This window comes from Schistocerca cancellata, chromosome 6 (genome assembly GCF_023864275.1).
Source record: "Schistocerca cancellata isolate TAMUIC-IGC-003103 chromosome 6, iqSchCanc2.1, whole genome shotgun sequence".
NCBI lineage: Eukaryota > Metazoa > Arthropoda > Insecta > Orthoptera > Acrididae > Schistocerca > Schistocerca cancellata.
Genome location: NC_064631.1, coordinates 391162451 through 391180095, shown reverse-complemented (window position 1 = coordinate 391180095; position 17645 = coordinate 391162451). Strand labels below are relative to the sequence as shown.

The 17645-nt window shown below is 42.8% G+C and overlaps 1 protein-coding gene across 1 annotated transcript; it reads left to right on the top strand.

Annotated features, from left to right (window-relative positions):
* Window positions 1-1105: 1105 nt before the first annotated feature.
* LOC126191046 (uncharacterized) lies at window positions 1106-2753 on the top strand. The gene has a single exon (XM_049931758.1). It carries the CDS (start codon window positions 1149-1151, stop codon window positions 2478-2480), a length of 1332 nt encoding a protein of 443 aa, XP_049787715.1. The 5' UTR covers window positions 1106-1148; the 3' UTR covers window positions 2481-2753.
* The last annotated feature ends 14892 nt before the right edge of the window (window positions 2754-17645 follow it).

The following is a 17645-nucleotide window of genomic DNA, read 5'->3' as shown; positions in this document are numbered from 1 at the left end:
TTCCATAGTGCTCAGAGCCATTTGAACCATTATTTTATAGTTTGAGTATACTGTTTCAGAGTTAATATTTGTTTCTTAGAAATCACAAATGTGTCTTTATCTGACGTAGCACTCTGCTGGCTTGTACGTAAGCGAACTTTCTCTGCTGTTCGTCGTTGAAAGAGGAAACGCTATGGCCTTAGAATACCGGAATTGTCGTAGTGTGTATGCTCTTCATATGACAAACAAAACTTTGCGTGAGTCGAACGATGCAACTGTAAGTTGCTTAGGAAGAAATGTGATTAAATAATACTTTTTTTTACATTTTGACAGATCCCATATCTTGTAGTTCTTGATAGATGGTCTTCATTGCTTGATTAGGTATAGAAGAGAAAGAAAAACACAGGAAGGAAATACTCGTAAATTGTCAGTAGGAGAACGGAGATCAAAATCGTCGTCGCCCTTTTCAAAGGAACGACTTAACTTATTTAGCGAAATAACGGAAAGTGTAAAGCTGGATGGCGAGAATAGGATTTGAAATCCACTGCTTTCGAAGGCGTGCCCGTGTATCAAGGACGAAGCTACTGCATTCAGAGTACATGCAACGAGTTAGTTATTTCATTAATACTATAAGCAATACAAACAAATATCATGTCTGTCAAGGAGATTTACACTTTTACAATGACAAAAGCTAATTATGTTGAATCTAAGAACTGACTCGTTGAAATATAGATCAAAACTGTTTGGAACTACAATTCGTTGTAATCCTATATATTCCAGGTTATTCTAGCAATCTGTACAACGCTAATGGTTCGCTTAGTATTTGTGGCAACACGTGTGCACGGAGGGGAATGTTTCAAAGCAGCAGGCAGCAAAGAACAAACGAATGAGTGGAAAACATCCGTCGCCGCTGTACCTCTCCTTCACATCCTGTTCTGACACTGCGCGGTACTAGGAAGAGCGCGCTGGGAGAGGCGTAGATAAAAACCCTAGCTGTGCGGCTGCTTTTGTTCTAGCCGGTTTCACGTGGTCGCGGCCGGAAACGCTTACGTAACGGCGTGACGGGCTCGTGTTCGTGCCGCTTTAAAACGCGGCGTCCGCGCCAGCTGTACGGCATTCGCTTATCTCGACCGCCAGGGGCCAGGTGGAGCGGCAGCACCAGAGGAAGCATGGTTAAGGGCGTCAGTTGCAGGACCGTCGGCTGCCGGCTGGCGGACGCCGAAGTCCTCACCAGGATCGAGTGCGAGCTGGTGGTCAGTCGGCGCCTCGGCACTCGCGACTTCGAGTTCCTCGACGTCAAGCTGGCCAAACTGGGCGGCGACGGGCTCGGCTTCATGAGCGAGCAGTACGCCGTGGACGTCCGGATCCGCACCGCCGACAGCAAACTCTGCAACCTCAGGTTTTTCGCCAAGACTCTACCACGTCAGTCGCGCCTACGGGAGGACTTTATCGCTGCCTACGGTTGCTTCAACAGGGAAGTGGCGTTTTACTCGACCGTTGCGCCCTTGCTCAAGACTGCTCTGCAGCAGAACGGGGGCAAACAGAAGTACATACCGGAATGCTACTTCACGACCAAGGACACACTCGTCTTCGAAGATCTGACCGAGGGCGATTTCCGATGTTTGGAGTCCGGTCAGGCTTTGGACTACGACCACTGCTCGCTCGTACTGAAGAATCTCGCCGCCCTGCACGCGGCCAGTATCTTGCACGAGGAGAACGTTATCAAGTCGGAGGGGAAGATCTATCGCATAAGTGACAGCTGTTCAGTCGACCTAGTGGACAAGACGACCGCCACGGTGGAGATAGACGGGAAGGCGAGGAACTGGTTCGATTCGTGCGTCAAGACTGTGGAGCCGCTCTTGGAGCTGCTGCCCAAGTACAAGGGGAAGTGCGACGCGATCCGAGCCGAGCTGCCGCGCATGCGGGCGGTGGCGGAAAGACTGTTGTCCCCGTCTGACGAGCTCCGCAACGTGGTGTGCCACGGCGACCTGTGGACGAGCAACCTGCTGTTCCGCTACCAGGCCGGCAGCCCCACGCAGGTGCGCTTCGTCGACTTCCAGATGGCGCGGTACCTGCCGCCCAGCACTGACGTCATGGTGTTCCTGCACCTGTCGACGCGGCGGAGCTTCCGCCAGCAGTGGGAGCCGCGCCTGCTCGGCGAGTACTACGAGGCGCTGGAACGGGAGCTGTGGCACGGCGGCGTCGACGCGCAGCGGGTGCTGCCGCGCCAGCAGTTCCTGGACAGCTGCGAGGCGGCGCGCGACCTGGGGCGGGCCGTGGCGGCCGCCTACTGCCCCACTGTCCTCATGCCCGCAGAGCACACCGACGGCATGCTGCGCATGCGTGACGACTTCGAACGCATCCTGCTGGTCGACAGGGGCCGGGAAGTCTGCGAGTGCTTCCTCGAGTACCCCGACTACCGCGACAGGGTCACGGAGGTCGTGCAAGAGTTTGTGGATCACTGTATCCTGTCCTCGAATCCCAGCATTCAAAACGACTGATGATGGCCACAAGAACCCGTTGCATTTCTTTCCTAAATCTCACGCCCTGAGGCGTTTGTGTCCTAGTCCTTTAACTGTAAGACTGATTTTTCAGACCGACGGACTGCAGTTAGCGTTACATCAACAACATTCGTCAGTAATTACGCAACGACTCAGTTGCATAATCGCCATCATTAAAAACATCTAACCATTCACCTGTCTCATCTGCATCAAAATTTCATAAGTGCCAGTTATTATATAATGTCCTAAGTATTTAAAATAAAATAATTTTTTTCTACCTTTTCGACGCTGATTTTGATTCTGTCAAGGTCTATATTTACCCTTGTCTTTCAGGCTGCAATGTTAAAATATTTCTTCCTTTCACTGATTTTTCTTTCATGCCGCTGAGATGGTTGTAGTTAATTCACTTCAACACCTAATAGAATTTGATGAGTGTTTGTTGAAACAACGTGGGCAATGTAGATGCCATTACACTCACTTTTTATTTGTTGTTTAAACTACTTCATAACGTGAGCGCTGTTTTCAGTTCGCGTCTTCTCGATAGCATGGCTACCAAACAGAGACAGACTATTCTTTATTTTTGGTTATTGAGAAGTGAACATGACTCGACAAAGGTAATATATTTTCGCTCAAGTGAGCACCGAAGCATTATCAAAGAAGATGAACTAAAAAAATAATAAGTAATAACTCTACACTGATTTAAAAGGCAATGCCTTTGTTGCAGCTGGAGCAGGTGCAATATTACAAGTTGCATCGACTTTTAGTTGACGTATTCATAGTACAATACCAGTCACTCTGGAACAATTACATTTCTGTATGATCAGGACGAAATGAGTAAACTTACTTAACAACCTAGGGTACAAAAATATTTTTTTAAGAAAACTTCCTGATTTTGGTTGATGCCAAGGTCCTTGGAAAGATAGACCAAAAAATGCTATTAAGTGTTGGCGCAAAAATTTAGTCACTGAGGCTATAACCTATATCAGTATTTCCTTCTTCAAGTTGTTTAGAAGGGGCAGGTAGGAACGGTACACTCGTTTTCTGTATACAAAAGCAGTTCACATGCACCTGTTAATAACAGTGAGTGTAAGTATATCTTTTTTTTTACTGCAGGGTGATATCACTGTTGAGTGCGCAACCTCTTAATCTAACGACGCTTCACAGCAGACATGACAGTAAAGGTGTTTCAACCAGCACCGTCACAGATATTTAGAGATGTAGTGCTGTTGAACACTGATTTATGCCACTACTTTTCCTAAGGACTTTCTCCACATTTCTGCACTGCTGTAAGTATGGTCTCACACGACATGGTTAAAATGTTCGTATTCAAAGTAATCCGATGAAACTTCAGGCCAGCAGGTACTTCATAGCTGTTTAGCAGACTTAAGAGTTCAGCTATCTCTTTCACAATCTCACGTGGCATCATTTGATGAAATTTCTTTTGGCTACAGAATTTCTTTTATGACTGGTAGATGATAATGATTGGTAATTGTATAAAGAACAGTTATAGACAATGAAATTAACAACATAAATGAATTGAGAAGTTGTCCTTTCATGAAATTATCATCATTGGTACTCTCAGTCAATAGGTGCACTGGCGTGGTTGATCAGTCACTTAAAGGGATATATTTACTGTCAGCGCATATGAACAAACCTTGCGATGTATTCATTTGAGTCAAAAGTGTAACTAGTTTGTTAACATTCATTTGTGATTAATGTGTATTAGTGACGAATGCGATATATAACTTATTTTTCACTCTTAGCCTCAGATACACTTCAATAGTATCATAAACTAAGCGACATAATCTGGCAGATTCTTGATGTACCGATCAATATAACTGCGATCTGATTCCCATTTTCACGGGCTGGTAGAACAGCAGAGTACTTATAAGCAGGCGTCGTTACTGAAAGCGTCTGCATGAATAGCCGTGTGATTTGACAGAATCGTACTTGCAGCGTGCGCAGGTAAAGACCCGGTGATAACATTACGCACTCCACCCAGAGAGTGCCCTTGTCTGAGAGATAACGGCCGACGGCAATGTTTACAACTTAGGGCGCGCGGGGTAATGGACTGATACCAAAGTCCGCTGGCGTCAGCTATCGCGCGCAAACACGCGCTTGTTGTATTATGACTGGAAGGTCACTGGCATCACGAAAACAGGCGAAAGTCCAGCGTGTTTTGTGCGTGATCTCGATGCGTTTCACACAAGAGCTTGCCGTATTCGTTCAGGTCTAATGATCTTTGGGGGTCACCTATCAACAAGAACTCATCTGCTTAAGTGGGTACGTTAATGAATCCTTTTAAGATGGCAGTGAGCACAACATTGTTTAGTCTGTCGCACAGATGCAACATGCAGCGCAGACAAGTCATGAAGCGCTAGACATACAGCTGAAGGACTTGCATTATCTGATCACTCACCCAAGCGTTTGGACGACAGTGTTAAATTGGAAATGGAATTTTTCATTTACTGCTCTTGGTTCCACATAATTACTCCTAGCATTCGCACATAATACAGAGGCGCCTATATTTCACAGAAGGAGCATCAGAACTTTTTAAGTTTTGACTCCGATTTTCTAGTGTACTGATCGTTGAATACTTTAGTCTGTGATAGGTGTAGTATTTTTTGCATATGCCACTGAATTACGTACTGCGATTACCTAACTCACCAGCAACGTAGTGTCACATTGAGAACGTAATTATCCGAGGTATCGAGCCATAGTAGCATTGACAAGTTTTTCACTTCCTTAGATTTATATTTCTCTCCATTCATGGAGGACAGTTAGCTTCACTCCCAGACACTGATGCATTTTAAAGAACTGCATCAGGAGTGATTAAATCACTGATCTGTATTACAGAGCGAATGCGATAATACGGATTCTTTTCTGAACATTACCCGTGCATTTCGAGGTCATCTATAATTTTTCTGTAGCTACGATTTCTTATCTTAGTTTTTTGGCTGAAAGTGCTTTTTGAGACACCTAGTTGATAATCACGCTATCGCGGCCAGTAGAAATCAGTGCAGAGCTGTCCCTTATTATCCCCTCACTCGCTGTGTTCTGTTATTGGACGCGTGCTTATTGTCACCGTTTCCATTTCATTTAGCCTTTTATGTTTTCCGTTGGTTAAAAGAGGACTTGCTATTACGTAGACGTTGCATAAGTGATGAACAAGTGTGAGTGCAGTTACATCTCTAAACCTTCCGTACCATGTCGTGGAGTGTATGAAACCGTTGGTAATAATGCGCCTGTTCTATTCGGATATTTAGATTGGTATTTCCCTTGGTTCTATTCGAAAGCAGTAATCTATGTGCCGGTATCAGGTTTCGCTATCATCCTCGAGAAAAAGGTACATAACTGACAACAATAGTAAGAAAACAAAAGTATTTTGTTATGTCCATCAAGTACCTATTGTCAACTTCGGTTTCGAGATACGATTTAAATACGGTACCAAATTATCCATTGACGTTAATCTGTTACATTTTATACAACCTAGTATCTAACGCTCGAAAACTCCTTCCCGATTTATTTCTATATTTCCACAGCTTCTATACCTCCTACTGACATCGTTAAGCCTCAACTGGTTTTGGAAAAGGAAACTAGAACGAATTAAGTTCTGGTATTAAATTTGACGTGAACTCCAAATAATTTAAGTAGTTAAGATATATAATACTGCGTGGTTCGTGCCTCCTTCTACTAAACCGGTGTAACACTAGTTATACCTAAGATTAAAGAAAAAAAATAAGAAATAAGTTATTATTTAGAATTTGGTCAGAGGCACCATTACGCATGTGCCTTGAAATGAAAAATAAACACACGTAGGCTTTTCTAGTCGTTTTCTGAGTACAGAAAACTATCGCATATATCGTACGTGCTTCCAAGTTTCCGTTCAACTGCAATAGCACCTGCTACAGAGAGATGTAAATAAAATATTTTGGCTGAAATGCTTGTTTTGCTTCTGTACTACCACCGCCAGTTGACTTAATGACGTCACATCGTTCTGCAACATATGCACACAGAGACTTAAAGTAAAAGTGCAAACTGAAAAATTACGATTTTCCCGTTTAAGATATATATGTATCGTGAAGAACACAATAATAGTTTCATTAACTGATCATAACAGACGAATGTTACAACGCAAGAACACTTCTGTCTGTGCAGTGAGACTAAACAAAAGGGAACTCTTGTAGCTACAGTTGAAAGACTGAAAAAAACATGCTTACGTTCATCAACTGGTAGTGAATGAGTCTTCCTGGAAATAGTTACATGCCGACATGGCGTAAGCACTTAGCGTGTGTGCGCTGTCGAACGAAACAGCCAAGCGATGAGTAAGCGGCCTTGAAATGTGACGTAGTGAACATGGTAGATGAGACATGTTGAGATCTCCGTGTGAAAACACGTAAGAACATCTGCTAAGTGCGTGGTGCCATTTTCTAAGTTCGTCGAAGAGTTTTCTACCACTACAGCTATTTCCCCATAGTTGCACGCAGGCCGGCCCCGGTGGCCGTGCGGTTCTAGGCGCTCCAGTCCGAAGCCGCGCTGCTGCTACGGTCGCAGGTTCGAATCCTGCCTCGGGCATGGGTGTGTGTAATGTCCTTAGGTTAGTTAGGTTTAGGTAGTTCTAAGTTCTAGGGGACTGATGACCGCAGCAGTTGAGTCCCATAGTGCTCAGAGCCATTTGAACCATTTAGTTGCACGCAGATAGTTACTCATCGTAAAATACCAGACGAAGAAAACAAAAATACTACACAATGTTTCTATAAAGTTGCTGCTAATTATTTCTACGTGCTGATTCGAGTGTTGAGAGCAGTTACTGAGAGTTTCTAATTTTTATAATTTTTTGTTTTCTTTTGACTGTGTTGTTGCATCCCTCTATGACTTACCCTCCTGGTCAGATCACTTAAACTCAGATTATAAGTTATACCCAAGGTCTTTGATTATTTGTTGAATGTACTACCGTCGATGTCTGCAGCAAAACTTTCTTCGCTCAACGCCCTCTCCATGGGCGTTATTCCTGATGCCTTAACAAGTGTTCTATTATCCTATCCCTTCACCTAGTCTGTCGATTCATTGGATGACTTCTTCATGTGTTATTTTATCACTGCTTTTAAATTACATCATCGGATCTCTAAAACTTCGGTCCTCTGTTTTCCGATTTTCTTATGATTCACTTACATACAATGATGAACTTCAGACGTAGGGCCTACACTCTGAGAAACTTCTTCCTCAAACTGAAGGCGATGTTTCAAATCAATAGATTTTTTTTAGCGACGAAAGTTGTCTTTGCTGTATTAGTCTCCTTCTTACTTCCCCCTATCTCCTTTGCATCGCTCGTCATTCACTATTTTCCTTGCGAGGTAACAGAATTCTTTTCGTCTAACGTGGCTCCCAATTATGATGTTAAATTTATCGCTAACCTTAATAACGCTACTCCCCATTACTTTCGTCTTTCTATGATCTACTTTCAGTCCACATTCTGTGCTCGTTAGTCTGTTATTCAGTTCAATAAGATCTGTAGTTCTTTCTCACTTTCACTAAGGGTAGAAAATTCCTCTGAGAATCTTGTCGTTGATTTGCTTTCACTATGATATATCTCCAACTTTATAGAAACATTGTGTAGTATTTTTGTTTTCTTCGTCTGGTATTTTACGATGAGTAACTATGATTTTTAACCTCCCCCCATGAACCATGGACCTTGCCGTTGGTGGGGAGGCTTGCGTGCCTCAGCGATACAGATGGCCGTACCGTAGGTGCAACCACAACGGAGGGGTATCTGTTGAGAGGCCAGACAAACATGTGGTTCCTGAAGAGGGGCAGCAGCCTTTTCAGTAGTTGCAGGGGCAACAGTCTGGATGATTGACTGATCTGGCCTTGTAACATTAACCAAAACGGCCTTGCTGTGCTGGTACTGCGAACGGCTGAAAGCAAGGGGAAACTACGGCCGTAATTTTTCCCGAGGACATGCAGCTCTACTGTATGATTAAATGATGATGGCGTCCTCTTGGGTAAAATATTCCGGAGGTAAAATAGTCCCCCATTCGGATCTCCGGGCGGGGACTACTCAGGAGGACGTCGTTATCAGGAGAAAGAAAACTGGCGTTCTACGGATCGGAGCGTGGAATGTCAGATCCCTTAATCGGTCAGGTAGGTTAGAAAATTTAAAAAGGGAAATGGATAGGTTAAAGTTAGATATAGTGGGAATTAGTGAAGTTCGGTGGCAGGAGGAACAAGACTTTTGGTCAGGTGATTACAGGGTTATAAATACAAAATCAAATAGGGGTAATGCAGGAGTAGGTTTAATAATGAATAAAAAAATAGGAGTGCGGGTTAGCTACTACAAACAGCATAGTGAACGCATTATTGTGGCCAAGATAGACACAAAGCCCATGCCTACTACAGTAGTACAAGTTTATATGCCAACTACCTCTGCAGATGATGAAGAAATAGATGAAATGTATGACGAGATAAAAGAAATTATTCAGGTAGTGAAGGGAGACGAAAATTTAATAGTCATGGGTGACTGGAATTCGTCAGTAGGAAAAGGGAGAGAAGGAAACATAGTAGGTGAATATGGATTGGGGGGAAGGAATGAAAGAGGAAGCCGCCTAGTAGAATTTTGCACAGAGCATAACTTAATCATAGCCAACACTTGGTTCAAGAATCATAAAAGAAGGTTGTATACCTGGAAGAATCCTGGAGATACTAAAAGGTATCAGATAGATTATATAATGGTAAGACAGAGATTTAGGAACCAGGTTTTAAATTGTAAGACATTTCCTGGGGCAGATGTGGATTCTGACCACAATCTATTGGTTATGAACTGCAGATTGAAACTGAAGAAACTGCAAAAAGGTGGGAATTTAAGGAGATGGGACCTGGATAAACTGAAAGAACCAGAGGTTGTAGAGAGTTTCAGGGAGAGCATAAGGGAACAATTGACAGGAATGGGGGAAAGAAATACAGTAGAAGAAGAATGGGTAGCTCTGAGGGATGAAGTAGTGAAGGCAGCAGAGGATCAAGTAGGTAAAAAGACGAGGGCTAATAGAAACCCTTGGGTAACAGAAGAAATATTGAATTTAATTGATGAAAGGAGAAAATATAAAAATGCAGTAAATGAAGCAGGCAAAAAGGAATACAAACGTCTCAAAAATGAGATCGACAGGAAGTGCAAAATGGCTAAGCAGGGATGGCTAGAGGACAAATGTAAGGATGTAGAGGCTTGTCTCACTAGGGGTAAGATAGATACTGCCTACAGGAAAATTAAAGAGACCTTTGGAGAGAAGAGAACCACTTGTATGAATATCAAGAGCTCAGATGGAAACCCAGTTCTAAGCAAAGAAGGGAAGGCAGAAAGGTGGAAGGAGTATATAGAGGGTTTATACAAGGGCGATGTACTTGAGGACAATATTATGGAAATGGAAGAGGATGTAGATGAAGACGAAATGGGAGATAAGATACTGCGTGAAGAGTTTGATAGAGCACTGAAAGACCTGAGTCGAAACAAGGCCCCGGGAGTAGACAACATTCCATTTGAACTACTGATGGCCTCGGGAGAGCCAGTCATGAAAAAAACTCTACCATCTGGTGAGCACGATGTATGAGACAGGCGAAATACCCTCAGACTTCAAGAAGAATATAATAATTCCAATCCCAAAGAAAGCAGGTGTTGACAGATGTGAAAATTACCGAACTATCAGTTTAATAAGTCACAGCTGCAAAATACTAACGCGAATTCTTTACAGACGAATGGAAAAACTGGTAGAAGCCGACCTCGGGGAAGATCAGTTTGGATTCCGTAGAAATGTTGGAACACGTGAGGCAATACTGACCTTACGACTTACCTTAGAAGAAAGATTAAGAAAAGGCAAACCTACGTTTCTAGCATTTGTAGACTTAGAGAAAGCTTTTGACAATGTTAACTGGAATACTCTCTTTCAAATTCTGAAGGTAGCAGGGGTAAAATACAGGGAGCGAAAGGCTATTTACAGTTTGTACAGAAAGCAGATGGCAGTTATAAGAGTCGAGGGGCATGAAAGGGAAGCAGTGGTTGGGAAAGGAGTCTCCCCGATGTTATTCAATCTGTATATGGAGCAAGCAGTAAAGGAAACAAAAGAAAAATTCGGAGTAGGTATTAAAATTCATGGAGAAGAAATAAAAACTTTGAGGTTCGCCGATGACATTGTAATTCTGTCAGAGACAGCAAAGGACTTGGAAGAGCAGTTGAACGGAATGGACAGTGTCTTGAAAGGAGGATATACGATGAACATCAACAAAAGCAAAACGAGGATAATGGAATGTAGTCAAATTAAGTCGGGTGATGCTGAGGGAATTAGATTAGGAAATGAGACACTTAAAGTAGTAAAGGAGTTTTGCTATTTAGGGAGTAAAATAACCGATGATGGTCGAAGTAGAGAGGATATAAAATTTAGACTGGCAGTGGCAAGGAAAGCGTTTCTCGAGAAGAGGAATTTGTTAACATCGAGTATAGATTTAAGTGTCAGAAAGTCGTTTCTGAAAGTATTTGTATGGAGTGTAGCCATGTATGGAAGTGAAACATGGACAATAACTAGTTTGGACAAGAAGAGAATAGAAGCTTTCGAAATGTGGTGCTACAGAAGAATGCTGAAGATAAGGTGGGTAGATTACGTAACTAATGAGGAGGTATTGAATAGGATTGGGGAGAAGAGAAGTTTGTGGCACAACTTGACTAGAAGAAGGGATCGGTTGGTAGGACATGTTCTGAGGCATCAAGGGATCACAAATTTAGCATTGGAGGGCAGTGTGGAGGGTAAAAATCGTAGAGGGAGACCAAGAGATGAATACACTAAGCAGATTCAGAAGGATGTAGGTTGCAGTAGATACTGGGAGATGAAGAAGCTTGCACAGGATAGAGTAGCATGGAGAGCTGCATCAAACCAGTCTCAGGACTGAAGACCACAACAACAACATGATTTTTAATTCAACTCCCGACGCTTTTTTTATTTCCATCATGGCTTCATCAATTTAAAAGTAAAACAGTGGCGGGAAATCTGCATCCTCGTCTTATGCACTTTATAGTACGAGCAGGATCTATTCTAAATACCTCTCTTGGTTCTTGCGCATATTGGATAGCATCTGTCTTTCTCTTTTGCTCATGTATATTCTTCCGAGAAATTAAAATATATTGCTTCATGTTATTTTGTTTGGCCGAACGTTTTTCTATAGGTAGGCAAATCCTATCAAGATGCTTTTAAATTTCTTTAAAGTCTTGCTTCCACTATCAGGAGAAATATCTGCACTATCTGTCTCGTGCTAAAGATAACTGGTCGTCATAGCACAGATCAACAATTTCTTTCCTATTATTCTGCGTATTATTCTTGTCAGTAATCTGTATGCCTGGGCTGTTAAACTGAACGAACGTGGTTATCTGTCTATCTTGTCTTCAGGATTGTGTGGATAACATTCTTTCCAAGTCAGGTAGTATATCTCCAGTCTCATCGATTTTACGCACACACATGAAAAGTCGTTTGGATGTCTCCAGTTACCTTAGAATTTCTGAAGGACTAACTCTAATACTGGATCCCTACGTTTCCCTATGTTCTTCTATTATGTAAATAGGTAGATCCTCAGCGTCGCACGGACCTTCAAAGTGTTTCATATATCTCTTCATTCCTCTGTGTTAAATGGTGGAATTCCATTTGCAGTCTTAATGTAGATGCAGTTGCTTTTAATTTCACTGAAAGTTATTGTGACTTTTCTATAAGATGAATCAGTCCTTCCGACTACCATATCGTTATGGCCTTTACATTTTTATGCAGCAATTTCGCTTTAATTTCTGTGATTTTCCTATTGATTTTTTTCTCAAGTAACTTGTATTGCTGTATTCCTTTATTATCCTAAACATTTTTATATTTTCTTCTTTCATCTATCATTTAAAATATTTCATCCTCTACCCAAGACTCAGATCTGTCTAGTTCAGTTGCCTGCTGTGATATTAATTGTCGCAGAATCTGCAGCCGTAGAGAAGGTTTGTGATGACTGGTAATATACAGTGCCACACTGTGTGTTGGCGGTCGTATTAAGTGTTACAAAAGGGTGATCCGTTCTGCTCAGCTTCAGAAGATAAATTCATGTGAGACAGCACAGTGTCCACACATGTGTACTTCAGACCCATTTCGCTCCTAAGAATATTTTCAATGAAATCGAAGTCCCCAGGCCTTGACTTCACAGGAACTCATACGCGAAAAGGAAGAAAAGTACACTGCTACAGTGTTCATGACCAGCACAAGTGAAGAACTTGATAATATTTGAATAAATCAAAATAAATCTAAAACTATTTCAGTCCATGTCAGTCAAAGCAATTATATACTTTCAGTAACTTATATAGTGGTAGTAAAACTCCACATTCAACTCAAGGCTAAAAACGCATTATACTTGCTGAAAAGGACAACGATTGGAAGCAAACTGTCCCGGACATTCGTACCTCTGCAAATAAATTATTGTATCATTATGTATCTGGATCTCGATGTGCAATGACAATTCACCATCAAGGTTTGAACTCGTATAGCGAACTACTAACGCTTTCCGTGGTCTACATTTGTAAAAATATCCATGATACAAATAGTACTGGTAAATGAAAAATCAGATGAAATAAATAAAGCAGGTAATTAGGAGAGGCTCTCATTTTTCGGGTTCCATACCACAATTGGTAAAAATTAACCCGTTATAGGATCACTCTCTTGTCCATCTGTCTGTCTGTATGTCCGGCTGTTGAAACCCGATTTCTTTATGAACAAGCAGACGTATCAAGTTGAAATTTATGTCACCCTTGGCGGTGTAAAAATTGAAGCTTCTAAGTCAATGCAATCAAACTACACGGCCACTTATGTCATATATTTTAATACTCGGAAACTCAATCATCGAAACTTGTAGGATACCTCCCGTTGTCCAAGAAGCATGAAATTTGGCACGAGTCAAGACTTCACAGTAAAACCAAAGGAAAAAATCCGAAAATAACGAATTTGTAATTATATCACACGAAGAAAATTTGGTTATCTGTTAACAGAGGAGATGATGTACTTGAAAAAGTCTCGCAGACACAGGAAGATTCCAGATTGATTGCTTCATGGTCAGACAGAGATTCGGAAAGCAGATATTGGATTGTAAGTCGCTCCCAGAGGCTGATAATAGTCAGATAATAATATAGTAATAATGAAGAGTAGACTGCAGTTTAAGCCAATCCTTCAGAAGAATCAGTGTGGAAGAAAATGTTACTCTGAAGTACTGACGAATTGTGAGAAGCGTTTCAAGTTCGCTGAAGATGTAGATACCGCGATAACGAGTATCTTAGTAGGCAGTTTAGTCTGTAGAAGAGGCAATCACAGATGTTGGGCAGTCAGACATAGACACAAGGAATCTAACTCTGAAGAAACCTTGAGTAACAGAAGAAATACTTCTACTGATCAACGAAAGGAGGAAGAACCAAAATGTTTAGGGAAAAACAGGAATACAGAAATATAAATGACATAGGAATGAAATTAACAGGAAATTTACGGCAGCCAAGACGAAATTGTTCTACGAAAATATGAAGAAATCGTAAAAGAAATGATCGTCGGGAGGACTGACTCATCATGTTGAAAAGTTAAAAGTATAAAGCGAAGACAGAGAGTGTGATACAGCCAGGAAATAAATTAGGACTTAGGGATGCAAGTGTTACTGATGCCACCGGAAGGGAACTCATAGGGGGCCGTCTCAAACAAATAATAAGTGTGCTAACTGAAAAAAGTTATTTTTTTTAAAATTTGGGACGACTGTTGCGACCTCTGAGATACGTTTTAAAGGACAAACTGAAATAGAAACCACCAAAATCAGTTACAGAATTCAGCTGTTGAATATATTCATGGCCTTTGAGATTTATTGTTATTATAGGAAGCATCCTCTTAATGGTATGAAGCAGCAAAACGAGTTTAACGAGTAAAGCTGCTAGAAGAACTCTTAACAAGTTGCTTCGCGGGACTGCGTAGTTGTCCCACACATCAGGCACGATGATACAGTTGAACTCAATGAGTTTGACCTATGGTGTCGCGTCCTAACGCAAGACAGCTGCGATTCGAAGAACGCAACAGGCGCGCGAGGGAGCTTCCCCAGCAACTCTGGAGCAGCGGCGTACCGGCCTCTGCACCAGCGACGATTATTAAATGTCTGTTACACAAAAATGAGGTCGTCTTTATTGTATTAGTCATATTATAAATCATCCCAATAACTAACATTGGCATGATATGAAGTTAATTTGAATTTTGCGTGCAGATTGTCACGGGTACGCAGAACTACCCGTAGGTGTTTCCCAGTGCATCGTTTTCGAATCGGTGTGGCATGTGGCTCCTTGCTGATTGGGTTGGTTGGTTATTTGCTGGTGAGAATATTTCTATTGTCGTGTTTTCACGATTCTCCCATTTTGCGATGGCTGAGCTGAAAGAGCAGATCGTCTGTATTCTTGCCAATTTTTTCTTGGCATCCGTCCATCCACTGGAGCGTCTGCAGTGGCTGAAAAGTTTCACTCGAGAGTGGCAGTCCCTACTGCAGTTTGGGCACGTGAAACGTGAGGGACGTCGAATAGAAACAGCTCTCTCTTCCCGTCTTGTGTTGTTCCTTATTTGTTCGTGTGTACATTCGTCCTATGGAAGCTTTACCCCATTTTGCACAGTTTGTCGCCAGATGAAGCACTACTTTCCCAGATACTTGTATTAACGCGCGTCTCTTTTGCAGGCCGCCTTGAAGCGGAGGTACGATCTTCCCAATGGCCTCACGCTCTCCTAAAGTTCTCTGTACAGCAGATTTTTCGCCTGACGTACCCTACCCACCTTAGAAGCCAGTGACTCAGGAGTGCATGAATGCTGGTACTTGCGAACTGTAAGACTTGGTGTTGGGTACTCTACCTCTCCCAGAGAATTGAAGGATCCTCCGCAGACAGTGCATAGCAAGAGTCTCGCATATGTCGTAACTATTGAGAAGGATGCTGATAACACATGCCTTGTACACATGTAATTTAGTTTTTATTGTGAGCAGTCCATTGTTCCGTACTCTATTTTTCAATATATGGTTCAAATGGCTCTGAGCACTATGGGACTCAACTGCTGTGGTCATAAGTCCCCTAGAACTTAGAACTACTTAAACCTAACTAACCTAAGGACATCACACACATCCATGCCCGAGGCAGGATTCTAACCTGCGACCGTAGCGGTCGTGCGGTTACAGACTGTAGCGCCTTTAACCGCTCGGCCACTCCGGCCGGCTTTTTCTATATAAGCATGACTCATGATGCTTCTGCGATTCTGTTTTTAATCTCGGTGTCCGCAGACAAGATGCTACATATTGTACATCCCAAGTAGGTAAAGTCATCAACTACCTCGAGAGAATTGCCGTCAGTGCTGATATCGCTGATGGATGGAAGACTGGTTGGTGCCCTTCACCTGTATCTTAGCCTTTTGGAAAGTGATGGTAAGACCAAAATTTTCATATGCATGTATAATTTTTAATAAATAATGCATATCATCTTCTGTGCTTGCAACAACACCCTGCAGCGTCTGAATATAACAACTCATGAATGGCCTTGAGGCGGGCAATGTTGAAAAGATTTCCATCAGACCTAGTATGCAAATTTACTCCCTCCGCACAGTCTTCAAACACAAATATCAGCAGAAGAGGAAAGATGATTTCATATAGCGTAGGAGCTAACACACATCCCTGCTTTACACAGCTATGAACAGGGAATGCTTCCGATGTTTTACCGTTGAAGCAGATTGTGGTTTGCGTTTTCTCATGGAAAGAGACTCTTATTTGTTGATGTTTAGGCGGGCATCCAATCTTCGCAAAATCTTGAAGAGCCCGTTTCTGCTCACTTAATCAAGCGATTTAACAAGGTCAGTAAAAGAGACCTGATTGGTAGGTAACCAGATAGCGCACAGGATAAGTTTAAGGTTGTGGATGGGGCCATAAAAAGTTACTGTGCGTTGCACAATCAAACAAAAAGCTTTATTTTGTAAGAACCACTTACTTACTCATTGGCTTAAAAGATCACAATTAAACAGTATGGCAAAAGGCATAGTTAAGGAAAACTTGAGATGCCATTACATAAAATTAAAAAAAAAAACTGAATTAATACACAGCCAAAGGCCTCGCACAATACTTCAACTAAAATGAAAATCACAGTTTAAAGCAAACAGAACAAGTGGTACTCAGAAGTGTTCCAAGGGTCGGCCTAGGAAGGTAGCTCAAACGTAAGGTGAGGTGAGACAGGTGAAGTTAGGTAATCGGATGGAAACCGAAACTAGGGACGGCCAAGGACCGCCCAACAATTTAACCAATTCCCCAGCGCGTGCACGCCGCGTAGACTTGCCTGCTACTCTGTCCCAACCGACTCACTCAATCCAGCACGCAGACAGCATTAAAATTACTGCTCAGTCAAAACCACACAAGCTACACACGGTTCCGCGAAATACTTCCACAAACAACTCGAACAATACTAAAACCAGTAACTATGTAACAACAAGGGCGAATCACAAATCGACACACACAGAGAACCCAGGAACGGTCCGCGACCAAATGCACCGATAAGACGACCGACCGAACGGCCTACCAAAGTCGTCCTACTCAAGGTCGTCCTACTCAAGCGATGTGGGTCGGCAACGGTCGGGCGTGTCATGGCTGTCCGGACCTCAGTGCTGCTGTGTCCCGCCTCCCTTCGGATGCACGCCGACCCAGAGACATTGGCTCTGAGCCAACCATGCAGAGGGAACACTTGACCATTGCCCACCCGACATCTCCGCACACGTAAGGAACCGACCCACGTCCCGCAAGATGACCAACAGAAGGGACCCCAAAACGGTTGGGCGAGTACTTCCTGTCTGGACCTCACTGGTGCTCAATCCCGACTGCCTTCGGACGCATGACGACCCGGAGACACTGGCTCGGATCCAACCACGCAGAGGGAACACTTGTCCATTGGCCATGGGACATCTCTGCACAAGGAAGAAACGGACCCAAGTCCCGCAAGATGATCAATTGAAGGGCCCCAGAATCGATCGGAAGACCAAACACACGTCGCCTGATGAGACGACTGCCTGAACGACCCACCAACGGTCGTCGCCGCTCAAGTCTCCTTCCGCCGGACAGTGCATGGGTTTGTCCCCA

Bases quoted from the DNA above. Each gene is read 5' to 3' on its own strand.
- LOC126191046 (XM_049931758.1), top strand. From the start codon at position 1,149: ATGGTTAAGGGCGTCAGTTGCAGGACCGTCGGCTGCCGGCTGGCGGAC.